Source organism: Sparus aurata, chromosome 9 (genome assembly GCF_900880675.1).
Source record: "Sparus aurata chromosome 9, fSpaAur1.1, whole genome shotgun sequence".
Taxonomy (NCBI): Eukaryota; Metazoa; Chordata; class Actinopteri; order Spariformes; family Sparidae; genus Sparus; species Sparus aurata.
In genome coordinates this window covers 12,696,097-12,723,205 of record NC_044195.1, presented here as the reverse complement: position 1 = coordinate 12,723,205, position 27,109 = coordinate 12,696,097, and the positions used below count along the sequence as shown (strand labels likewise).

General features: G+C 42.7%; 1 protein-coding gene across 10 annotated transcripts in view; it reads left to right on the top strand.

Annotated features, from left to right (window-relative positions):
* The window catches only part of dachd (dachshund d), a 100,249-nt gene that overhangs the window by 32,521 nt on the left and 40,619 nt on the right, over positions 1 to 27,109 (top strand). For 7 of the 10 annotated variants that reach the window (XM_030428991.1, XM_030428989.1, XM_030428993.1 and 4 more), the window contains exons 2-4: positions 17,772 to 17,887; positions 25,149 to 25,196; positions 26,132 to 26,284. In XM_030428991.1, coding sequence (XP_030284851.1) covers positions 17,772 to 17,887; positions 25,149 to 25,196; positions 26,132 to 26,284 — 317 coding nt within the window. The remainder of the gene's footprint in view (positions 1 to 17,771; positions 17,888 to 25,148; positions 25,197 to 26,131; positions 26,285 to 27,109) is intronic. The other 3 variants (XM_030428994.1, XM_030428996.1, XM_030428999.1) reach the window with 1 other exon arrangement.

Here is a 27,109-nt window from a genome sequence, read left to right as displayed (position 1 = left end):
TCTTAACCTCTGTCACTGCAGGTCTTGAAATAGGTCTGATATTTAAAGCACTGGTAAAGTGTAACTGTCATCCATTAGAGGACAAATAACAACACTCCACCGGCGTTGAATCCTGCGTGCCTCTAAATTCTCGGTGGATCTGTCAGCAGGAAGCAGGCGTGCAATTAATGAGCCTTTTACCTCTAATATCACAGCTCTGCCAAGTGGGGAAAAAAATGAAGAGACGTTCACACAGATGGAAGAAAAAGAATCCCGCACGTCTCTTTTGAGCACAGGAAGCACATTTCCACAGGTCCAACTGATGGCCCCATGCACAGCCGTGGTAGCCCTGATTCTGATCGATATCATCAATGGCTACTGCTGCTGTGCAGAATTTGATCCAGGAGGCTCATGCTAATGTTCACGCCTGTGTCAGACACAATGTAATCTCTTCTTTTGAATCAATGGCACTTTTTTTAATAGCCTCATCGCTTTTCCAAAACGTAGATGGTAACACTATTCTTGAATCACCCTCAAAAAAAAAAAAAAAAGGCTTTAGATGTGCTGACAGCTGAGTTAACTCTTTAATCAGACGTTGCACAAACTCAACGGTCTCAGGGTGTACATTAAAGAGTCGACGTGTGCCCCCACAGTGTTCGTGGCACTGTGGGTAACCTCTAGCTTCCCTTTTGACTAATTCACATTTTTCTTTGCAATGTTAATGATTCAAATCTGTAGAATTGCCTGCAGCCTGAGGAAGATGTCTTCGTATTATTTTGTTGACATATTCAGGATGAAATGATTTTTCTGCCCCCCCCCAAACTGCTCCTCCTCCTCTCCTCTCCTTGTTGCATGAAGTAATATCTCTGTGTTTCTGGGGACACGTTACAATAATGCATTAAGAAATCACATTAATAATGCACATATTTTGTCACATATTTATAACTATCCCCCAGACATCAACATGTCACAGTTGTTGTTAGATCCCCTTTGGTTTCAATTAAAATCTCGCTGAGGCAATAAAAATAGCCAATTAAAGTGGAGCAGGCTCTTCAGAGGTACAATTGGTCTGATTAGATTAACCTTGAACATCAATTAGGGTTAAAAATAAGCTTTAAATGTATTTTAATAACTGCCCACCATATTTGACGCTAAACTATCCTCCACTTGCGTCGCTTATTTCCCCCCGTATTGATTCCTTAAGTGTCATTATTTTCACCTGATTAGCCTGCATTATCAGATATTTTCTCTCGTGTTTATTCGCAGCTTAATTATATAGACCAGAGTGTTTTTTTTTTAATTTTTTTTATAGCGCTCGCGTTGTGAAACTTCATTATCTAATTACAGGAGTGTGTTTCCAAGTTACAACAGACAATAGAGATGTAATGATGTATAACAGGCTTCGCTGTACATATCAATCAGCGCAAGTGTTGACGGCAGGGTCACAATCCAGCTTTCTGCAGCCGCGCAACTTCTCCCTCCGTCACTCTTCTCTCTCTCTCTCTCTCTCTCTCTCTCTCTCTCTGTCACACACGGCTGTACATACAGACACATACTCTCTCTTTTTCGTTCCTTAGCAGTCGTGTGTCAAGCCTTTCTCACCACCACCGCCACTACTGCCGCCCGGCTGCCGTCACTGATCTCATCCCCACCTGGTAACTAAGAGCTGAGCATCCAGACGCTAAAAATACGCCTGACGCTGCTGTCACACCCCCTTGCCATTTCTAGCACCCGCTTCCCAAAGCCCGGGCTGGTGTGAAGGGAGGGAGCCGAGCAGACATCTTTGTAATTCTTTTAATAACATGTGTAAATGGGCAAGGGGCCTATCGGTCTTTATCAGGCCTGGCGAGCGGAGCAGAGCAGCTGATACCACCTAGGGGCTGGGAAATGCCTGATTCATCTAACAGCCCGTGAAGCTGATTAATTTCACTCTTCATTAAGAATGTGTTGTGGTGTCTTCTCTGGACTTCAGCGTATCTCTCTTGGTCTCCTGGTCATCTGTTTCTTCTTTTGCAGCCTGCTCCCCTCGCTCGCGCTCGCCTCCCTTCTTTTTTCCTGGGCAGCGTTCGCAGCCGCGGCCACCCTCCTCCTCCTCCTTTTGCGCCCTTGGCAAATGAAAGGTCAAAGACGCTGCAGTGATTAATGAGCAGTAGACTCTGGGATCTCTCTGTCAACCCCCCGCCAGTCCCCCCCCCCACTCCCCTCCTGCCCTCCCCGCTCCTCGCATTATTTCATCTGCTAATCTCACACAACACTACTTAGTTAGGATGTCGTGGAGAAAGAACGCCGTTGCGTGTCTCGGTCGCGCCGCATAGTAGACACCAACTCCGATGAACTTTTCTGCGAGGCATAAAAGCAGGGCATTATTGGGGGGGAGGGGGGGGGATTGGACGCTTGCACAATGTTTTTGGGCTGAAGAAAAGGTGCCGTAGTGTAAATGGTGGGCTCTCCACTCAGCTTTTCATCTCAAGATGTTGCGACCAAGTCTAATGATTTAAGTAGGGTGCTCTCAGCACAGAAAAAGGAAAAGAAAAAATCTCCACTTCAGAAGCTCGGCGGATTTTTTGGGTGTAATTGAATGTGAACGTCAGCGCTCCTTTCATAAAATAGATGACACTTCATGGGCTCAGACCAACTGTTTATTTGAAAAAAGTAATGAAATATTTACTCTCCATTGCAGTACAGATTAGCAGCAGTAATTGCTTGCGACAGAGGTCCATGCACAAGTATGTGTGCATTTTATAGGGAGAGAGAGGGGAGAGAGGGAGAGAGAGAGAGAGAGAGAAAGAGTTAGAGGGCCCCTCATGTTTGAATGCAGATCTTCAGCACACAATAGGCCTGTTAGTGAGGCTGAGTTTCTGCCTGTCACTTTCTCTCCACATGTTGCTTTTTCTTTCAGAGATAAGTGGGCCTAATGCTGAACAAATAGTGGAAATCAGAAGCCACTGAGAATCATTTGCCTCTCCTTTTCCCATGGCTCCCAAATAGACACCCAGACTCACAGACGGAGGGAGTGACGAGGCGAGAGAGGGAGAGCGAGACGGAAAGGGGGTGGTGGTGGTGGGGGGGGGGGGGGGCGGGTTGTGTGGGTAACAGAAGAAGAAAGAAATACTCAATGAGCAAAACAATTTTGTCACCACAAGCAGATCCAATTGAAAAGTCTCCTGGATGGGGAAGAGCTGGAGTTGTCAGATCAGGCCATGGCAATGAATAGATCCAAGCGGGCTAAATTGGCATCAGGTGTGGGCTTCCCCTGGCCGGTGATAGGCTCCCACATTGTGCTGGCTAGACATTTGGCCATTTTCAAATATAATGGGAGAAATGAATGCAAATGAGTGAGTGGACTGAAATGTATTTAAATGCAGATTGAATGGGGGGCTCTGCGTAGCGCCTGATAACAAGTTGCTTTAGGAGAAGGGCCACATTGTGTTGGATCATCCCTCCAACCCCCACCGCTCCGGTCCCCACACCAGCAGTCCTGTTCTCTCTCCCTCTGTCGCACTTGTGTCTCATAAGGGCCCATTGTTCACTGGGTAAACTCTCTCAAAAGTATTTACATTACTCATTTATTTGAATTTCAAATATTTTGGGTTCTTTCTTTCTCCCGTATATAGCCGACACACATGCAGGCTGACGCCTTGGGCTATCCAGTAAAACAGTAATTGCAAAAGGGACAGGGGGCTTGTGGCATAAAAAAGAAGAAAAAAAAATGAAGAGAAAGCCGGAAAAGGAGGGGTTCAATCATTAATGATAATGTTGCTTATGTCCATAGCCTCATTAGAGGCACTATGGCAGCTAGTAGCATGTGTTTCACAAACAAGTTCCCCCTGCCCACTGCCGGTCGACCGCTAGCCCACGGCGATCCATCTTCTCAAACGTCTCCTTCCCATATTTAAGGAGCTCTCGTTACAGCCTTTCCCAGACCTGTGAATTTATGGTGCACTCCAAGCGGTTAGCATAATCGCTGGGAATGCAGTCATTTCAGCGGGAATGTGGGAATTAGGGCAGGAAAGAAAAGGAAAGCTGTTGGTGTGTTAATTGAATTTCATAAGAATCCTTCGCAGCCGCTTTGCCTCATTCACAGGGGCAGTGTGAACATGTAGGGCTCTCAATCAAATTCTCTCTTAATATTGTTCTTTTTTTTTTTCCCCCATTGTTTTTTTAAAGAGCTAATAGGAAAAGAAAAAAAAAAACCTTTAAAAAGAAACCTTTAATAGGAAAGCAGCTACAGACAGGGCTTAATTTAACAAACTGTTCATTTTTCTCCTCTCTGATCTCACCGAATAGAACAAGTGAGGAGTAACAAGAGGGTGCGTTCTCCTCCTCAAAATACTGCCTTTTTTTTTTTTTTTTTTCTTCTTTGCTCATCTGCATTTAAAATACAATTTACATGCAATTAAATTTGATTAATTAGAGACACTAACCTCTGCCCGTCCTGTGTGCACATAATGTATCATGCATTTCAATGTCAACCAACTCATGTTTACTCCAACTTTGTGTTTATCCGGAGCCATCATTATGTCCGGTTTCCACAAAGACATAATTCGAGGCATTTATGAAAAATTGATTTCCACGTATTTGACTTGTTGAACCCTTCAGCGTAATGACAGCCCTGGCTTGAGGGAGTTCACAAGTTGCTCCACGACTTGGTATTCAAAGTGGACCCCGACTGTGTTGGTAACTTTAAAAATATTACAAGATGATTTTCAGAATGCCAGTTATTTAAAGTTGGCCCTGTTAGCATGGGGGGGGGGGGGTGCAGCCGGGGCAGCGACTGCAGAGATGTTTCAGTGTCCAGAAGTTTCCATGCGGTGATTAATAGGAGGGGTAATGTAGTGGGGAAATGAGTAAACACTCCCTTGCTCCTGGCTTTGTGCTTCAACGGCTTGATGACAAGGGCAGAGCAAGGTGAGAATTAAACAGACCCGCAGAAGAAGAGAAAAGGAAAAAAAGGGCAGCAACGGGCTGGAGGGAGGAGTGAAGCATGACAGACCTGGGCAGTGAGTGGGAGTGAGGAAAAGGGCGACTGGGAAGAAAGAAGGCCGCCCTGACAAAAGTGGAAGTGGAAGTTTCTCCCGAAGAAGAATAATTAAAAGCGCTCAAGGGAGGGCAGTTTTAATTTCACATGTAAGGGGCTAAAGATTTCATTTAAAGGCGCGGCGAGCGGAGAGGAGGTTAATAAGATGAACAAAGCAGGGAATGTGAGAACATACAGTGTGAGGAAGCACGTTGGACTTTCACCTGACACGTTTTTAATTATTGAACCTCTGATATTTCTCTGTTGAAGAGAGGGGGTAAAAAAAAAAAGAGAAGATTAACTGATTAATGGTCATGGTAACCAATTACTCACTCGTGGGGAAATAGATGTAACTTCACCCTCCGCGGCAACACTTCTCTCCGGCGCTAAACGCGTAGCATCGCTTGCAAAGGCGAAAGCTAAAAGCACACTCCGGTTTGTGCTGGCGGTCTCAGTAGCTGCCTACTGGGAACACAACCGGAGCATTGCATAATAAAAAAAAAAAGTGAACTTGCTTCTACAGTCGAATATGCGCTCTTGATCACTGAAATCTCACTCCATTAGCCCTATCTGAAGTTGATGTATCCCAATTATCATAATAAGATCGGCTTGGTCCCGTACTCCATGGGACTCCAAACTCTCTTACTGCCACAAAATGATCAAAAGGACTTTGTGAACTAGACCCAGAGTCCCAGCTGTGGGCTGATTTGTTCAGTAGTGGCGAAAAAAGAAATTTAATTGAATATGATGTATTTCTTTTTCTTGTACTTTTGGGTCCCAGTCTGCAAGAAGGGAACAACAGAGATATGCCAGCTTGTCTTATCTTGGCTAGATATCGACCCGACAATACTTCTCTTTGCTTAGATCACCGCTCAAGACCATAATGCAATTCAATGTTTGCCAACGCTGCACCCCAGTTGTAAACTTCATGCTCCGCAGGTCTCGCTGTGTCCCGCGCATCCCCTTCCTTCTTTGTGAAATAATTAACACCGTCTGCGCGGAGCACTGGAATGACGGCGGCACCGGAAACCAAAAATCCTGTCCCCCTCCCGCCACGGCATCGCACTGCACACATAATGTTTGACACTTATGTATTATATGTTTATCAGTCTCTAATGAAACACTGACAAGTTCTCTGCACAAGGGATACTGTGTTCCATTAATAGCGCTTAAGGAACCTTGGGCACTCACAAAAAGACCGGTCCTATTGCAGTTGACAGCAGAGGGGCCCTCAGCCCCGGCCCCCTGGAGAGGGAAGATATTAGCAACGTCTGCACTCTCTCCTTCAGTCTCTCTGTCATTCCTGCTCTCTCTCTCTCTCTCTCTCTCTCTCTCTCTCTCCCTCTCTCTCCCCCTATATGCATCTGTCTCCCCTGGAAGTAAAAGGTGTCTCATTCTATTTCCTCAGGCACACGTCACTTGACCACAGCTTGTTTCGCGCGGAGCTTGACAAAGAGAGCTGTGTCAGTTAATTTGTCAGAGATTGTTTGTGATTGATTTATTCATCTAGGGCTCAACAAATGTTTGTACTGTGATGAATCCCCTGAACCATAGTCTCCTGCAAATTAAACTCAGACCTCTAATTGCACGGCTATGTGTGCACGTGTCATCCGATTTTAAAAAGACGATCTATCCCGAGGATTTAATAAGCCCAAAAGTTGCAGCCACCGGGAGAGATATACCTGAATGTGTTGCGAGATAATGACAGAGGTTTTTATTCCCGTGCTTTTCTCTGTGGACCTAAGAGCTGCAACTAACAGTCACTTTCATTGATGAGCGATACCTTCGATGTGAATTGTTTTTTTCCATAACATGTCGTTTCCCACAGCCCGAGGTGGCACCCTCAAATGTCTTGTCTCGAGTTCTCTGTCATGGAGGGGAAAAGAAACCACAAAAAACATTCACATTCAGAGAAATCTGACAATTATTTTCGAACCAAAAAAAAAAAAAAGTCAACTGATTAATTGATTATCAATTAATTATTATTATTTGGCGATTAATTAAGTAGTTGACAGCTGATCTATTAATTGCTGCATTTCAAGTCTGACTGTTTTTTGTCAAACAAAATTGGACTGAGATGAAATTCTCGTCTCTAATCTCTAATTGATATTGTGATGGGAATTTGTCACCGGGTGCATTGAATTGCCACCGACATCTGAGGCCAACATCATATATTTTCACACTTTATATCTTCCAAATGCGAGAAGCCCTTTTTTTTCTCTCTCTCTCTCTCTCTCTCCCACACGAGACCCGCCATCTCTCTATTAGAATGTGACAAAACATTTGTTCGCACCAGAAATAATGGTCTGTAACATCGTCTAATGTGATTCACAGTTTATTTGCAAGTCCATCGCCGTGTTGAACAAGGGGTTATGGGCGCGTCACACATATGGATAATTTTAAGCAGATGCATCTGGCGTGGCTACCATGCTATGATTAGTTTCCAGAGCGTTTGTGAGTGTGTAAACCATCGCCGACATGGATGAAATATAGCCTAGGTTCACTGGGAGTGCAGGGAGAAGAAATGTACCCCATCTGTAATACACTGTGTAGACTAATATCAGCTCCTTTTCTCTGATATTGCAGTGAGATATCGATCTGGTAAAATTGTCCCATATTGGAGCTGTCTGTTGTGATATTCATCATGCTGTCACCTCTCCCCAACACCTACGCGTTATTAGAAACCCGGGTTTGAAGAGGTTGAAGGGTTTTAGTCTCCGAGATGTAGCAAACAATTCATCATGGGAGAGAGGGGGGGGGAGAGAGAGGGGGAGAGAGGGAGAGGGCGAGAGAAAAGAATTCAGGTGAGGTGATGCTTGGGTAAAGATTTATGTCTAGTCAGGCTGTACATTAAGAATTATATCATCAAGCAGGAGGACACCAGCGGCTTCACTGCTATCTGCTGAGCAGGCCTATTTGCTCTCCTGCCAGGCTTAAATGGAGTTTCTTTTTTTTTTTTCTTTTTCCAATCTCTTATGAAGCTTTTAAAAGAAAATCTGAAGTCTGAAGGAATGCAGTATCTCACCCAAACAGAGTTATTTGTGAATCGCGCGGCAGCCTGTCGAAAGCCATTGTTATACATGCGGGGATTTTCAGTGAGCCTGACATTATGTTCAGTGCTCAATGCCAGTCACTCATCAGGAATAAAGCCTGTAACTGGTACATGCCACCTTCAATTTGGTCCACTTCAGGGTGGGACTCCGGTTTGTTGCTCCTGTTATTTCCTCTCTTTCTCTCGCAGTCAGAGATGCTTCCGGGAGGATCACAGAGATGTACACAGACGGAATCCAATTCTTCCGTGTCTCGCCGAGGAGTCAGACTTTGATTCGTCTTTAACTCAGTACAAATGCTCGTCTGGGAATGTGCAGGCTGGGGGCTTCCTCTGAAGTTCCCCTCTCTCTCTCTCTCTCTCTCTCTCTCTCTCCCTCTCTTGCTCCCTCTCTCTGGGAAGTGTGTGCGTGTGTTTGCACGCTAGGCTCTGCTCTGTTAGCCCGCGATGTTATTGTTGTAAACAGCATTTAAAGCACAGCTGGCCAAATTGATCAGGGCTTGCGTTGGAGTGAACTTGAGCAGCAGAGAGTGGGGCTGCATAAACAGGGCCGCTTGTATCTAAATATGCAAACACTCTCACAGCAGTCGACACTCGGGGGAACAGACACTGTTACTTCTGATGGGAGGGAAACAGTGAGAAACAGTGAGAAAACAGGCTCGAGCCCTAACCTTTCCGTGTATACAGAGAGGGAGAGAGAGGGAGAGAGGGAAGACGGGAAAATTTTTTTCTGATTATGTAAACATTTCTTTTCCTCCCCAGATCATTTTTTGGACTCCTCCACGTATTTACTTTTCATTAATTATTGAAAAAAAAAAAAAAAAAAAAGAAAATGGTGAAAAAAAAAGCGAATAAACAGTAGATAATTTTTGTTTAATGTTTCACACAGGATTCCAATCCTCAGTGCAATTAATGCTAATCACCACGGTCTTCCTGTTTAGCTTGAACTCCGAGTGTGTTTGCGAGTCGCTGGTATCTCTCTCGTCTACATCTTTTTTTTTTGGCCTGGGCCCTCACGCCACCCCCCCCCCCCCCCTCCTCTTTTTTTTCGCCCTCCTCCATCTCTGCTGTTAGTCACTGTGTCTCCTCGTGTTATGATTACATCACCCTTTCTGTCTGTTGTGTCCATTTAGACCTGAAATTAATCACATCCGACAATCTGGTGGTGCTATTCCCAAAGTTCAAAAGCTTTAGCGGTGAGAGAGTGATAGAGAGAGAAAGCTGGAGGGAGAGACGGGGCGAGATGGAGCGCGTCAAGCATGTTGGAGGTACTTACCATTTGTAGAGTACAGTATATTAATTGCTTATCGGTTTTTGATTTCAGAGTCATTTAGAGTCAATCGAACGCATAATTTTCACAGCTATTGTTCTTTGGGGTTTGTTAATTGTCACCCCACTGGCAGAATTAAAAGCAAATTAAAAGCCTTAACTATTGACTCTATCTGAAGTCACTCTCCACAACAATTTCACAAAACAATGGGGAGGATTAATGAAAATGCAGCTTGATTTCTGTTCTCCAAAGCTTTTGCTATGGGGAACCAATTAACTACCCTTCAGGATGACTTTCACTTCTAACTGCCGGTCTGTTCCACTGCCAGAAACTGGGATTAATTCTCAATTAATCCCTCCACCAGAACAACTCTGCCTTTGTCTGCTGGGGAGGACATGAGCATACAACACCGAGGTTACCCCAAGCCTGTTTGGTGGAGGAACTCCACCCCTCCTAAGATTGATACACCCTGTAGACTAGCTCTTCTCAAGCTGAAAATAAGAGCCATTAAAAGGGAATGGTTGACAATGATTTTTGTTTTAGGATTTTGAGCTTTATTAGCCATGCATATTAATGAGTCAATTAATTCCATTCGTCCTCGCGAGTGGTCTGTTTGTTTTCGCCTGACCTTTTATCTTAGATGCGTTCACGCTTCGCTTGGTTTAAGCACTTACTCCATACTGTGTTTCCCATAGCCTCACGTCCAAAAAGGGAGTTTTTATGTGTTTAGCACTAAGATTCTCCCCCTCTCTTTTGTTTTCTCTCCGCAACTCTCCCTCTCTCTCATCCGTCCACCCTCCCCCCTCTGTCTTTTTTCTCGCTCTTTCTCCCTCTGTCAGAATGCCTGCTGGATGTATTCCTCTCTAAATGTGACAGGAAATATGCTATTATAGCATGCAGAATATTTGCCTGATGGGATTTGCAATAAAATTACTACATTTCCTTTCCATTAGGATCTCTAAAACCCCTCGCTCTAATTTATGATTACCCTGGCAAAGAGACATGTTATATACATAAAGACTAAAGTAGCCCCCAGTCCACATTTAGCCCGTCCTGCTTTCAAAGTTAGTTGAGAGGACAGGAGAAATAATTGAAAAGTGCAGCTGGACTGTGTACAATCTTGTAAGGGATGCCTAGAAAATGAGATTAATCAGTGCACAGACATTGTGGGGAAAAGTTTGCAGTGAATGCCTGACAGTCGTGCTCTTTCTCTCATTTCAAATGTTGGCAGGCTAGCAGGCAGCTCCAAGGGAAATGCGCTCCTTTCATACTTGAGTAATTGATGAATTGTATGCAATATGCAAATGAGAATCCATAAATCTTATGAATGACAGCTTAATTTATGTGAGCCTTAATGAATGCAGGATTAGATTTTAATTAAATATCCTCAAAGGCACCCTGACTGGGTAAGTTTTTAAAGCCTTGTTTTGAAGACTTGTTTCATATGCATCGCAGTTCATGAAAAAGAGAGATCAGTGAGAGTGGTTAGATGAAATTTCCTCGCAGTTTGAAGATAAGACCTGTTCTGTTTTGCGAACCAAAGGCACTCGCAATTAATAAATATTGGAGCAAAATCATATCTGCCAATCTCATTTAGGCTTTCCTGGAACTCCTCATTCTCATACATTTGATTAACTGCATTTACTTTAAGCGCTATCTGATTTCTAACATTTGGTACAGTATCTTTTTAATTAAGAGAATCATCCATTAGGCATGGAAAAGTCAACCAATTAGGCTTTCCTCATCAGTTCCCGCGATGTAGCAAGTCTGCTTACTCATTATCAGAGCCTGTTGATGTGATACTAAACAATCTTGGACTCTGTAGTTATGGGACATACAATTATGAAATCAGCTTTTAACATTAATGATGCATGGGAATAATCAGCAATTTATCGTGTTTTAGATCTTTTTTAGATTCTATTTCACAGCTGAGAGGCTTCAAACGGCTCTAATAGAATGTGATTACAAGAGTGAGCTCTTTGTAGCTACTGTAACAGCGGGTTTTCTCCCTCGGAGCGCGGCTTGCGGTTTTTCATGACGCGGTCTTGAGGACAGCGGAAGGAGTGCGACTGACTCAGGGTTCCTCGGTGCCAATCGGACTCTGTGATGGCCTCACCCAGCGTGGTTCTAGTCCGGTCTGAGCCCAGACAAAAGGCACCAGGAAGGCACCCACTCTCTCAACTACTACTGATCTCAACCCTGCACATTAGTCCACACAGGGATCAGAGCGCAGACAGCACTTTAAAAGGGGTTTTAGTGGGATTGATGCTAACTCTCTCCCTCCTTTGATTTCACACCATTTGATCTGTGATATATTGTTCCGTAACAAAGGTTCCCAGTTTGCAGGCGGATGCAGCTGTTCCTACCCCTAATAAATAAAAGTGTGTTTTTCTCTCTCTCTCTCTCTCTCTCTCCTCGCACTCACAAACTCGCTGTAATCCAGCTATCTAGATCAGATAAGCAGCGATGTGGCTACCTGTGCGAGGCGGTGTTTGACAGGTGCAAGGGGAAGCTGATTGAGATAATCCAAGAATAGGTTCAATGCAAATACAGATACAAGATGGGGCCGAGGATAGATGGATGCATGAAAAAGATGGATGAGTGAAAACATTCCCATGTATCACACTGTGACTCCGAGATTATGATCATCACAACCAATAGACTGCCAAGGTCAGCAGGAAGTATAAATCATCTTTTTTTCCCCTTTTTGTTGAAGGCAACATATATTCCTGTCATTTCCAGTGGTTTGGTTTTGTTATTACGATCACGATTTGTCTTCGCTATTATGCAACAGCTATTTGCATTATCAATTATCAATTATGACAATTAAAAAAAAAAAAAAGATAATAATTGTTTGGTGTATTTCAGATAAAATAAAAAAATATATTACTTGGGGTTTGCACAAAGTGTTAAAAGTTTGGAAAATGCTTAATTTTAACCATTGTGCTTTCAAGTGTGGGAATATGCTTGAATGTGAGTGTGCTCCTTGAAAAACACATGATTTGATGAAGTTTCATCTACACAGTCACTCATGTAAACCAAAAATCTTTTAGCATTTTGAAGTGAAATGTTCCTGTTGTCCTATTGTTTATTGTCTCCTGGCGTCTAAATAAGTGAGAATTAAAAGGTTGTAATCAAAACATACTATCAGAGGTAATGTTAACAGCTGGTACAAAACAAAAGGTGTTGTGTACACTTCTGCACAGTTTAACATTTGCATTTTTAGTAACAATTTGGATGTAATGATACAGATTTCAATAGTCTAGAAAGTTTTTGGTTGAGGTAAATTGAAAAGACTTGAAAAGAGCTTGACTTTTCCTATTATAAAATTGTACAAACCTTTTTACTTTAAAGTTTCCAAAAGATCAATTGTTAGGGATAGGGATACTAAAAAGTGTGTTTGAATTGAACGATAAATCATGTGTTTATTATTGCAAGACGTTTCACGGAAAACATCCTCTTCAAAAGGAACCACGTTTGCTATTTATAGTACTTCTTAGTTCCTCATCTGTTAGTTTGCATGAGCACGGGTGTTATCTGTGCTCGTGTGTCTGCTGACATGGCGTTCTCCAGGCAAGGTGGGAATCAGAGAACTGAGATCACATTCAAATCTGCCGATAATTAATTAGACAATATGTTATTGCCACAGATCCACAGTGGGGGAATCAGTATCTGTTGATTGTTGACTGTAATGTCGTTCGTACGCTTGCTCGTCAGTCTCCCTTTGAATGCCACGAGGCAGCTTTGTCTTTCGGAGCAGGGAAAACAAACAGAAACAACTCATTTCAGGAATTCAAGTTAAACATTTCATCTTTTCGCCTCAGCCGTCCCCCGTCGTCTTATCTGTGGGGATTTTAAATTGGTAGTAATACACCGCGGCCATGTTATCCCTGTCTTTCAACAAACATAGTTAACCTCTCGGGGGAGATGCGCGCATATTGTTAAACTGTTTGATTGAACCAAATGCAGAAAAACTATAAACTCAGCATATTCGGGGCCCCCTGATGGTCTGAGGCCTCTGAATTTCTGCCTGACCCGGCACTTAAAAAGGTAAGAAGCTGCTTTGTTTTATCAATAAGACCTTGTTTTCATGGCTGGTCACCACCTCGGCAAACCAATCAATGGGGCATGCTCTGCTATCGCTGTGAGAGAAATGAAAAATAAACCCCAGATAATCCTTCAGTTAAAAGGTTACTCAGGGCGATAAAAGCTATTTTGTTAATTTATTTACTCTCTGCAGTGGAGAGATAAAGAAAAGGAACAATTAGGGAATTCTAGGTGAGAGATTTTAAAAGGGCAATGACATTGGGTTAATATTTTATAAGGCCTGATTGGCAGAGACCTGGAGAGGCCTTTTGTTTACACAAGCCCCAGACGGAATGATTCACTCGCTTGTTTTGGCCGACTGGGCGGAAATGGAATAAATATCTTCATCCTTACCTTTTAGAAACGTCAAACAAAAGACTGAGATAAAAGGTTAATGGCTCAATCATAACCACCAGGAAATAATATTATGCTCTTTCTCTGCAAACCGGAGTCGCTATTGACATAATCAGGTTGAATTCCTAAAGATATCCGAAGATGGGAGGAGCAGACGAGTTTTGTGTGTAACTAAATCCACTAAGGGAGTGTGCTCACTGGGCTAAACATTACATTTGTGGTTTCAATTGATTTATAACAGATCATAATCACTGCATTAACAGCGTTCTGGGTAATAAGATCTCAGTCACTGCTTCCGTCGACAGAAAGGAGTCTGATAGTGAGATGTCAGAATTTTGCCATGAGATCAGAAAGCGTCCTGATATCTCATGCGATATTATACCTCTTATTATACCTATCACCTCGCGCTGGCTTCCTGTAAACGGGGGTGAGAACGTGAATTTAATTATTGTGCTTTTATTGCATTGTAGCACTGAAATTGGACTCGTGTGGAGTGTATTGTTGGGCCCCGTGTAATCTGATTGCCTGCGCAGTGTAGTGTGTTGGATAGTATCAGGTTCCAGCCGACTCTGCTGGGTCAACACACGGCGGGCCATTAAAGGAAGTCTGGTTCAGGGAAAGTTCACCGCTATTTTCTTTTCACCATGGTAGCGAAACAAAAAAGAGAGAATAGATGTGTAACATATTTGTGGCCCCAGCCCAAAGCTGGTGGGGCCTATTTTGTTTCCCTAATTGAAGCCAGAGTTATGAGGGCCCTGGGTATCTTTAGAGTAAATATAAATAAAGCAGGGAATAAAATTCTTTCATGATTGACCTCCAACACAGAAAGAATATTGTCCAAATAAGTCCAACTCTAAAAACCCTGAGGTTCCTATTTGCTCAAAACACGTAAAGTAGAGAAGAGAAAATGAAAAGAAAGCGAAGGAGATTAGAAAGAACAACAGCGGATAACACACGAGAAGTACCAAAAATTCCAATCATAAATCCAGTTGTGCTATCTTTTTTGTGCAATAATGGCCTAGTTTGGAGCAGTTTCTGTGCCAGGCTATTTAGGGAATCAGCATCTGCTGCTTGATAAATAGCCTGGCTCTTTTGTTTGAGGCCAGGTTCAGTTCCTCTCTGGACCCAGCTTATTAGCCCGGATGGCTCTGACCAGCATTAGCATGCATTCCTCAGCTGTGGCGTTTCAAGGAGCTAAATAACATATTGTAAAGAGACATTAAGGCTGAACTAAATGAATCGCCGGGCTGTGAAAACACGGAATAAAAGATTAAAACAGCAACGGCACACCCTGCATAATACAAGTCCACGCATACACCCGCTTGGTCGTAAGAAAAGGAGACGATAACCTTCATTTCTGAGAGGCTTTCCTGTTGCTCGGAGGTTCCTCAGTTCAAAGCTCCTGTTCAGTTGGCGCATTGCTTTCATGGCTAGCCAGTGTTATTTGTGTGCGGAGAGTAGCTGAAATGCTATCCCTTCAAACACACAGACAGATTCCCTTGCAGCCTATCTAAACATTACCTTTACTTAACTGGGTCTTTGTACCTGGGTTCACATCCTTTGACATGATCTAAGGTTGATGTGACATTTTTTTGTCCATTCTAAGGGCCTTTTTGCTTTTAGTATTGTTGGTAAAAAAGCCTTTTACCCATCACATACCCTCTATTGAGGTCTTTCATAAATAATTCAGCCAGAGTACAAGTGAAAGTGATGACAGCAAAACTGTGTGCGATCTCTCCCTCTCATAAGATCAAAGAGGTGCTTCTATAGAAATAGGAATTACATTTCCAGACGTTCCTGGGTTGAGCCGGCACTCGTTTCTCTTTCTGCCTCTCTCTCTCTCTCTCTCTTTCTCTCTCTCTCTCTGCCTCCTTTCACTTTCTGCCATTCGCTCTCCCTCTCGCCACTTCTTTCTATCACTTTTGTATTTTCTCTCCAAAGGGACACAGTTGGGTAGATGTCTGCTTTTAGTCCTAAAACCTCCAGAGCCGGTATATGAGAAGAGTCAGCACATTCAGACAGATACAGCGAGTGCACTCTATTAGCAGGACTGAGGTAAATAAACCTCACAAGACACGGCTGAATAAATTCAACTACTGAGGCCGTGTGGTATCTGAACTAAAACGCTGCATCGCTCTGTAGATACCGCCTTTGGGAAATGTAGTGAAATGTGCTGTAACACAAACAGCCTCATATACTGCGCTGGATGATAAAGTCCAGAATGAGCCTTGACAAATTCGGAGCAGCTCATCAGTCGGTTACATTCGTTTTCGTTTCCAACATTTGTTGGTCGTAAACAACTTTTTTCTTAAAAAAAAAAAGATAAATCAGTAATCATCAAAGTTAGGGACAGGAGTCAGGGTAACTCACGATGCAATACACTTCACGATATGTTTCCGACGATAATGACGGTATCACCGAACAGCGTCCTGGTGATACTTGATGCGCTGCAAGAGGATCAGCTACGTCACATCGACTTTGTGACCTAAGAAGAAAAAGTACCCCAAAGAAAAACGCACAGAAATTCCTTATTTATTAATTCTACTGTAGTTTCACAGAATTTGGCAACAATGTACAAAAAAGTGCATACAGTCTCAGCTCAAATGTATCTTTAACACGCACACTGACTGCAACTTGTCCATGCCCAATGAAAAAAAAGGGCCAACTCCCTGAAAGCACAGCAGGTGGGAGTTAAAATGTTTAAATGACGGTCACAGATATGGCTCACTAAAACCTGTATAAATGCCAGGCTAGGTAAATTAATTGTGGTTCAATACGATATATATCTACTGATATTTTGTCACACACCTATTATATCATTTTAGAAACATTCGGATCATGACAGTGTAACTCTAAAATACCATTTTATGCTTCTTGTTACCACAGTGATTGACCACAGGTTTGATTTCCGGCCCTGTCCTTTCTTTTGGGTTCAGCACGTTACAGAAACCCTTTGGTGTTTTAAAGATGGATTAAACTCAGTTCGTATTAGAGAGAACTTAGTATCCTGGTAAAGCTTGAAGATGTACGTGAAATAATGTATGAAGCCAATATGTCACCTGTGTCAAGTCACCATAATTCATCTTCAGCGGAGACTCCTTGTCCATAAAGAATATACCTCCATAGGATCTTGGCCCCCTCATTATGTCCTCATTGCATTTTTATTTTTTCTCTCACCCTGTAGGCCTTTCTTTGTAACTATAAGCCGGCAAAGTAGGTATCGATTGCAACTCCAAGCTGTATTAATAAGCGAATGAGTAAGATGTGAGGAAAGTCAGGTGTGTGTCTGCTTTGAAGGCCCTTTTTCTCCTCCACAGTAAGGTGGCACAGTCATTTATCACGGCTGGATCTGTGCCCCTCGTTTGGTGTAATAAAACTCCCCCATCAGAACCGTCCAACAGGTCTGAATCACTCTGTCACACCACCTTCCAGCTAAGGCACGCATTAAATCAAGCAAGCAGAACATTTCCTAAGGCAGCCATTGCCTTTTAATTTCCTGAAGAACCTTAAAATATCATTCATTACCAGAACTACACATATTTGGTTTTTAAAAGTCTCATAAATCAATAGTGGCCTGACTGCAATAATTATAACAAGTTAACATGTAATTTCCAGGCCGAGGGCCGCGCACTGGATTTTAGCATATGCAAACGAGGCAATTCAAATAGTGTGGGGATATTAATACGGAGGAACAGGTAACGAGGTACGGGTTATGAATTATGCATCAAAAAGTGGTTGATCTTCAATAAAGGAAATGAATTCACCGTGTAATCTAATTAGTTATGGAAGTCTATTATGTTGAGCTGCAGAAAGCAACTGTCCTTGAAAAGAAATTTATTTACAGTACATGTTAGCTATTTGGAATGGAATTGCATTCTGGAGTGCTTCAAATGTTAACACCCCCCCCGCCGCCGCCACCCCCCTACACCACCCACACCACCCCTCCTCCCTCTGCCAATCTCCTTTTAGTCTCTCACCCACGTTTTCCTCCTTCTTCTCTGCCCGGTGTGTCTTAGCTCCAGACCCGGTCGGCCTCCGAAGAGGACCCAGAGTGTGACTTCGCCGGAGAACCCCCACATCATGCCCCACTCAGTCCCCGGCCTCATGTCCCCTGGCATGATGCCACCCACAGGTATGTTTGGTAGCACTCTGTCATTGTTGCTAAGGCTCTGATTCACTGTGTCTGGGTATTTTTCTATCTCTCCCTTTCTTCCTTTCTATCACACACACACACACACACAGGCGCGCACACACAGACACACACTCAGGCACACACATACACAACCTCCCCACCACCAGTGGCCTCCCCGCAGCTTGTCCTCGAAATGGCAGCCAGTCCAAAGTGACACATGCACCCAACCACCAGACACCAGCCGCTCACTCGTTTACCAAAAACAGATCCTCTGCTCAACCCCCCGGAAACCAACGGGGGGGTTGGGGGGTGGAGAATAAATTGGAGTGGAGATCTTTTCTCTCAGATTATTCCAGTAGATGTTGCATTTTGCCGTGAGTGCATTCTAATTAGTGCGATTAAATCCACTCCACTGGTATATGTACATAGGCAGTGGTGATGCTAAAGCAAGCTTATCGCCACAAGAATCAACAACAACCGTTTGTGCCCTAACTTAGCCCTGGGCCGAGTCTTATTGCAACTAATGCTTTTGTTCTATTTGTGGCTGGCTTCATTGTGACTGCTTTGATGTTGGTGGCTGTAAGTGCTCTGATTTGCATATTGTGCTCTCCTTCTTGATATGTCTTTAATGATATTGTGCTGTCGAAACGGAGCTCTTTGAATGCTCATCCAGCGTACAGTATACATCGGAGTTGATCGAGTATTAACTGAATTAGTACACAGAGAGATAAAACGCCGCAGCTGTTTTTTTCTTTTTACACGCTTAACCTTAATGGTAATATTATCTATATAGCACATGTCATTGAAATACACTGCTTTTCATTGAAAGGCAAAATATACAGACATAGATATATAAATGAGAACATAGAAAGCATAAGAAACACTCGAGTCCCACTCAGTAGAGCGCATACCTCTACCAAGGCCCAGCAGTCCCCTTTAATTCAATCAAGCCTAATCCAATATCAACCCCGATCGCCCCTGTATCACTCTAAATTTTAAACCAACCACAACCGCTTAACCATTATTTAAGATCACCATATCAGTAGCAGCTAACTAGGCTGGAGTCATAATCTCCATTGGGTTGTAGATCAGTAATTTCATTGTTTTATTAGGAGCTCACTCACAGATACCAGCCAGCCTGACATGATCTACGTATTATTCAACTGAGAATATGAGCAAAAATTCTCAGATAGTCCCCAAAGGTTGCTGGGGTCTATTCTGGGCTGAGACGTATCCTCCATCCAAGTTTTATGGAAATCCATTCTGTAGTTTTTTGTGTCCTCAGTGGTGGTTAATAGATATAAGAGTACATGCATTTGTAGCACAGACCTAACATACATTAAATATACCACGCAGCAATAAAAAAAAACCCAGACACAGTCAGATAGAAACCCCCTGCCCTGTCGCATAGCCACACATGTAAGCAACAATGTACCCAACTTCAGTGAATGGATGCAACTAACTATTACTTTCATAATAAAGTGATCGGCTGATTGTTTTCATGATTAATTATGTAGTCTGTAAAATGGGGAATTTTGTGAAAAATGCGTATTTCCAGAGCGCATAGTGATGTCTTCAGATCATTTACTAGCAAGAAGAACAAAGAGAAGCAGCAAATCCCCACATTTTAGAGTCTGGAATAAGCAAATGTTCTTACACTTTTGCTTAAATGATCCATTCATTATTGGACTGGTTGGCAGTCAATATTTTTATTCGATCGACCAATTGGCTAATATTTGCGCCTTCACTTCAGCGTACCATCTCTGTAAAAACAGTCTGCAAGTGTTTTTTTGTTTTTTTCTCCAAGAGACAGCAAAGCAGCGTCTGTGAGTTTTTTTTTTAGTTTTTTTTTTTTTATTCAATATTAGGCACAGATTGGGCCGTCCTTGTGATTCAGTACAATGGAGGCTCACAGGCTAGTGCTTTGAACTCTGGGAATAGGGTGAGGTCACTGGCTATCTGCGGCGTAGTATATAGAAGGCGAACTTAAAGGCCGGAGTGAACACAGAGAAGGACAATGATGAGAAAGAGCCGTGTTATTTAGTGGAACATAAAGCAACAGAAAAGCCTTTTGATATCATCCCCTTTCAGCCCAGAGGGACTCTATGATCTTGACATTTAGTCAGGGTATTCGGGGGGCAGAGATAAAGTAATTGAGGTTTTTTGGTGTTCTCATAACTGCCTTAAGCTTCCCAACTGTGGCAAGACAGAACTTTGCCATCAATTTCTATGTCCTGATTAAACCGTTTATTGTTTCGATGATCGCGTTAAGCATTGAACGTCAAGGAATTTACAGATTTTGACAGATTGATGATTAAGTACAATTGACCACACATAAGTTAGCATCCAAGCAGGCGAATAATTGATCGCCCTGTCATGTTCAGATGTACTGATTGATGATTAAAAAAACGACGTTGAGAAACCGTCTTAAATAGTTACACTATCATGTCATGTCGCATTAGTTCATTTCGCAGATGAGTTAGCGCCTGAACACACAGGCAGAATGTGGGCAGACGGCCTTTCCCGAGGCATCACCAATCCCTCCAAGTCTCCACGAAAAAGCCACTGCATCATTTAATTTGGGCAGCGGAGAGAGAGCCAACACTCGATGTAATGTTTTGTTCACACAGTTGCATGTCAGATCTCTCCTGGTGCTACACTTGCAAATGTACAATGCTGGTTCTTCTCGACTACCTCCTTTTCACTCAGGCTGACTGCAGCTCACACTCGGCAAAGGTTCTCACTTTATGGTAGAAATAAATTGTCAAACAATTTGACTGATTGATTAATCGTTATTTGTCAAGCGAAAATTTTAAACAGCAGCTGGTTCCAGCTCCTTAAACCTAAGAATTCATTATGTTTCTCTGTCATTTATGATGGTCGATGAAACGTTTCTGGGTCTCGGACAAAAGAAGCAGACGGCAAATTGTGATGAGCATTTTTATTTTAACGTATTATAAAATAAATGATTAGTTTGAAATAGTTAACTGATTATGACAGTAATTGTTAGTTGCATCCCTACAACCAGTGAGGCATTTTTCACTCATTTAACTGTGTTTTAGGAATTCTGTTCGAACGTCTGATTTGTTTAACTGCAGTCGGCTCATTTTTTTCCCAAAGATATGAAACATATCTCATATGTGACTCAAATCACATTAGATTCAAATCAATGACCATATACAACACAGTGGAGAGATGTCTTCTTCACACTCTAACAGGACCATGTGAGGCCTATGTGAAACACATTGTTAACATATGTATCTTTGCCCTTGACACCAGTTCCATTTAGAAAAGGACATCTTAATATGCTTAGGTTTCCATTTAAGGAAATACCCTCATATGTGTGTGAAAGCACATGTGTGTATGTGTGAGTGGCTGAACGCATTCATGCCCCTCCCGAGGGGGGAAAAGGGGGGGGTGGGGGTTCACGCTGGAGCCTTTCCAGTTGCTGATGCATTACAGGCAGATTGGCCCCCAAATCGGATTATTTGCTGTGGACTGACACCACACTGAGATGACATCTCCTTTAAAGTGGAGAGGGCCTCCACTCACACTCTGGCCACTACTTAAGCAGCAGCTTCAATATAATTCATTTATGTCCTGGATATGGCTTCAACCTTTTGAATAACGCAAGAGTACTGCATTTACCATTAGAGAAATGAATGTCACCTACATCTAACCAGGGTGCATCCTGTACTTTACTGATAAAAACAATATTTTCTAATGCTGTCTGGCTCTTACTGCACAAGTGTGTGTGTGTGTGTGTGTGCATGTGTGGATTCCAGCGCCTCAGAGAGCTGGTTCTTCGTACGAGTACTGTAGGTGGAGACATATTGTAATATTTATGTCCTTTTGATGTACAATTAGCACGTCAGCTTCTAGAGTGGATCATCTAATCCGGTGCCACTTCAAGCTGCTCTAAAATAGATCCAGTATGCACCAGGTAATTTAGTGTCACTTCTTTGTGTCTCTACCCCCTCCTCTTTCAGTCCGCTGCTTGTCATAAGGTTAGCGCGCTGTGTAATTGATACTAAATTTGTCATGATGTGGATAGCACAGTTCAAGTGGTGCAGTGTACCTAAGAGTCGCGTTGTTCCCAACCCCAGTTTGTCATTGCTGTGCTGCCACCAGTCCATGCATAAAATTAGGCGGCCATGCTCATTGACATGGAGTGTCTCTTCCCTACTTATCCTGCTCGCCGCGATAAATAAAGTGTGTTTTCATTGTTGCCCATGGTGCACTCCCTAACAGAGACAGAACAGAGACACAACAGATAAGCTCTGGTTATTTTTCTCCCCTGTTTTTTTTTTTTTTCGTAATCGCTGCTAGAGAAAGTCGTAAAAGTCAGTCTTTTGTGTGCTGATGTGAAGTTAATCTGATTTTAATTTAATTATACCAGTTAGTTGCGGAGGGCACAGGCATTGGGGTGTTTGTTGTAAGAATGTTCTGACATTGGCGCAGGTATGGGGCAGCTAGCATGTTAATTAATGATGAAGATCCTGACAATATGCAGAGGCATGACAGCGTTAAGCCAGTCGGCTGCTGCTTCCTTTGCATATTAATAGATCCTTCATTATTATTTAATATGACAGCTGCTCCAAGGGCTACCATCAGACCTTGTCTCTGTTATTTGCTGTTTTGTGCTCCCCATGTGACAGTGCCATGCTATTCTCTGTTTGTTGAAATGTTCCCTTTTCTGTTCTCTGACTGGTGTGGCTCTCTACATGCGGCCGCGATGCGCTGTTTGTTCGGCACTCAGAGGATTCCGACTTGCCCGCGTGTCTATATGAGAAAAGTGCGTGAATCTAAAGGTGACTTTGAAAGAATATATGAGGCAGGATTGTTTTGTTTGCATAGTAATGAATGCAGATTAGCACTGAGTGGGATTGGTCCTGTTGACGTTTAGACTTCTAGTGGCTTAATAGACTTGTTGCTGGGCGCCAACATCTCCCTGGCTTCCTTATTACATCCACTCTAGTGAGGTGTGTGTTATGTGGATATGACAATTGATCCGGTGAGATGAAACAATTATCAGAACAAAGATTTCGATTTATGGTGCGTGTCATTTAGTCAAAGGCGCGCGGAGGGGGGAGAGGTTGGAGCGGAGTGATGAATGAAAAATGGAAAAGTGATCATTTCTTTTGTTTCACAACAGTGCAAATCAATTTCTTAGCCATTATTTACTTAATACACATTATATCAAAACCTGCCACCTTCTCCTTTATGCATTCATTTCCTTTTTTACTTATTTTTTTTATTTAATGTTTTGTTTTGGTCGTTTTTTTTTTTTAACAATGTGGTCCAGTGTGTTCCCCGCTAAAGAAATGGTGAGGACACACTGGCTGCGGTGCAATAAACAACAGCATTCCCACAGCTGAAGTTAGAGAGCATCAGAAGGCACCACTGCGGCACTCCTTTGAGCGGCACCTGATTTGTGGGGGGAATTTATCACACAAACAGCCCAGAGGTGATTTCAATATTTACTCGGCAGTCTGTTCTGCATACGTCTCATTTGGAAAACAGTTGACTCTTGCCCATTATACACAAATGAAGGCTGACCTTCAGACTGGGCAGAGGCCACATTCATTATGTGGAGAAGTATCACCTTCTTATGAGGCAGTGGCGCTGTTTTTTTTTCTCTCCCCCTGCCCTGCCTATGCATATTGAACAGCAGCCAGGGCCCGCTGCAAACGAGAGGGACCTGGCTGACATGATGTATACTGTACGTCAATATGGTCCTGATGTATTTTAAGATGCAAACAAGGCTTTAAATTATATGCACCTCCATGTCAGTGGCTCAGAGTGACTCTCGCCATCTGCCTATCAGCTGGGGATGAGAGGAGAGGGGTGCCCAGGCCGGTACGCTCTTGCGCGCATGTTTGTCAGTGTGTGTGTTTGTGTCTGTGTGCGCACATGCTCGCATGTATCTGTTAGAGCCACATGTTCGATTTCTACCTCTCCTTGTACTCACGTCTCCCCTCAGATGCATGGCTAATAGCTGCTCTTGAGTCCCATCACGGAGACGTGACAGCTTAGTGATGATAAACGCAGACGCTGCCTTGTTCTGCGTCAAACGTAAGGCAAACCTGCATATCCACTAGAAGCAGCCGCTGTGAAAGGGCAGGTGATACACCATATTGTGGTTATGAGTGATTCCACTAATAGGTACACATCTTTTTTTCGCCTTGCCTCTTTGATTTTGTTGCTGTGGTTGGCGAGAGGAGTCTCGGGACTCTCCGGAGACACGCCAGGCCTAGAGGAGCTTTAGCACTATCTGTCCCTGCTGTTTGAGACCAGCCTCATGAATAAAGATTTCAGTCACGTTCGACACACCAGAACCCTGGAAATATCACAATGACAAACCAATGCTTTATGATCTCTGCAGTGTGCTCAGCATACGCATGTCTATAATCTCAGACTTAACTGTATCAATCACATCAAGTCCGTTTTGATGGAGGTGGACAGACATGTTAAATATTGCTATTCCAGTATATAGTCAGAGATTGCAGGGGAAATGTGAACGATCATTTCAAATGTGATGTCAATAACCGTTTAGTCTGCTCATGAAAACGCCGTGGGCCTGAGGAGAATCCATGTAAAACTCTCAAAGATTTTTGGCATGTTGTCAGAATTTTTCAAGTGATATGCATACTAAAGAATGTATTCGAATAACCGTATTATCGGAACTAGCGTCATCATTCGCACAGCCTCACAGAGTGCAGAGGCAAAGACTGTCTTCTCTAGCTGGGCAACCCGGCCTTAAAATAACATCGCACTATTTTTTAGGATATACGCAGGACACGATATGCAACAAAAATTTATTTTTTTAACTATTGATACTTTCATAAAGTATTAACACAATTAGAGTTTTAATAAATAATTAATAAGATTGTGGATATAAAGACTGCTTGGATAAAGGCAAAGTATTGGAACTAGTAGAAAAGTCTGGAAAATTCCATCACTTTACATAAATGCAGCCCTTAAAGCCAGGGAAAGACAACACTCGAATCCAATGCGACATATCTTCACATATTACAGTAGCAATGAGGCATCTACCTGTCTCCCCTACAGCCCCACTGTCATGGCACAAACATAACCTTCTTTTATTTTTCTGTTTTATTTCTGTCAACTGTTTTCATGTTGAATGTGCAGCTGAAAAACACTCGTCTTTGTAATGTCTTCTAAACGAAACAAGAAAACACCACCTTATGTCATATCCTCATTTTTTATTGGAATTCGTTGGTGCCCCACATCCCAATAGGGTATCTCCGCCTGCTGCCTCGTTACCATCCTGCTTCAGAGATCCTGAGTATGTTGGGTTTTCTTTCTTTTTTAAATGTAATGATATTGAATTGCTTAGATACCGCACACATTTTTATGGAATGTATTTTTTTAAATCTTCATTTTGACACATGGCCCCCTCAAGTATTTAATACACTCAAAGCCTTTTACGAGTATTAAATGACTTGAATCCTTGCTCCATTGTTTATAGTTTTCCACCATCCTACATGATGACCGGCCTTGACTCCCGTAAGAGTCCTGTTATTATGAGACACTACAGTATATACAGTAGCTGTAGAAGAATTTGAATACAAATGTAAGGCATTATTCAGGAACGGTTTGATCTTCTGAATACATTAGAGGGTATCATTGAAATACCCTCAATGAGAAGACTTTTTTTTTAAGAGACAGTTCTGTGTGTACTTGTTCACTTATTGAACCTGTCTCACTTTCTTACTCACTTTTTTTGCTCCCTTAACCCTCTGGTGTCACACTGTATCACGCTTCCCTCGTATTAAATACGCACACACTTTCTGTGTTACAAGTTGCACACACAAAATGCTTGCATCATGCACTATTATCTTGACTGCATCTGTTCCCATCAAGGTACAAATACATCAATATAGCGGCCGGGGATACCGGAGTCGGTGAAACATTCATAAAAATCATATGCTGCCACACACACAGGGATCCATCCCATCAGCATGATAACCTGCTGTGAAGATATCCCCTGTCAGAAGATGAAAAACCAAGCTGTGATCTCATAGGCGCTTATTCCCCATAGTGTATAAAATTATTCATTGTTTTATTATTTCAAAAGTCCTCCCCCCCCCCTTTTTTTTTTTTTTTTTTTATTATTCGGCAGGGCAGGTTTCTGAAAGGTTTTGCAGGTGCAGTGGCTCAGCCCCAGCAGACATGTAGCCGGTCTGTAAGCGCTCTGTCTCCTCTGCCTCCTTTCTCTAGGCCTGACAGCAGCGGCGGCAGCAGCTGCCAACGCAGCCATCGCAGAGGCCATGAAGGTCAAGAAGATCAAGCTGGAGGCGATGAGCAGCTACCACAGCAACGCCAACCACCATGGGGCCGACGGAGAGAATGGAGACCTCAGCTCCAGCGTCGGTGAGGATGCCCTTCACGCACACTGTCACAAACACAAACACATCCGCACTCACTTGAACAGAAGACAAATGCCCACTGCAAAGTATTTTATGTGCCTGTACTCACACACACACACACACACACACACACACACACACACACACACACACACACACACACACACACTAAGATTTGCATACTTAATCACCCTTTTGACACACACTCAGAGCTCCTCCAAGGCTGCAGATTATCTATGTGCTATATTAATAATAGATGGAAAATGTTTAGACACTTGAGTGTCTGCATCTAGACCAGCATCTGTGTCAAAATACACATATTGATTTGAAATAATGCAGAATGACTGGTGAGCAAATCTTCAATCTTTTTTAAAAAATAGAAAAAAAAACACCTGACACGTGACTTCTGAGTTAGGGCTTTTTAAATAAACCAATTTTTGTTAGCGCCACCTATGGACAGAATAAAGTCAAATTTGGCAGGATTGCTTGGAGCAAATGTGTGTGCCTGTCAAATACATTGTTGTGTTGAAGGGCTAAGGCAGTTGCTGTTAATGAGGCTACTTACAAGAAACTGGCAACCAATTATTGGAAAATGGTAGGGCGTATCATAAAAATTGTCTTTTTTTTTTTTTTTTTTTTTTTTTTCAGGGCTCATGCAAATGTGTAATGAACTAACAAATGGGGGGGCAATGTGTGTTTCCTGATAGATTCATCCATAAAGAAATACAATTGTTTCTACAGTCAATGGCTCAATAGTTGTGAGGCAAAAGTGTTTTGTAAACTTCCCCAAATCACCACTTGTTCTAAAAGTTCATTGAACTTATTCTTA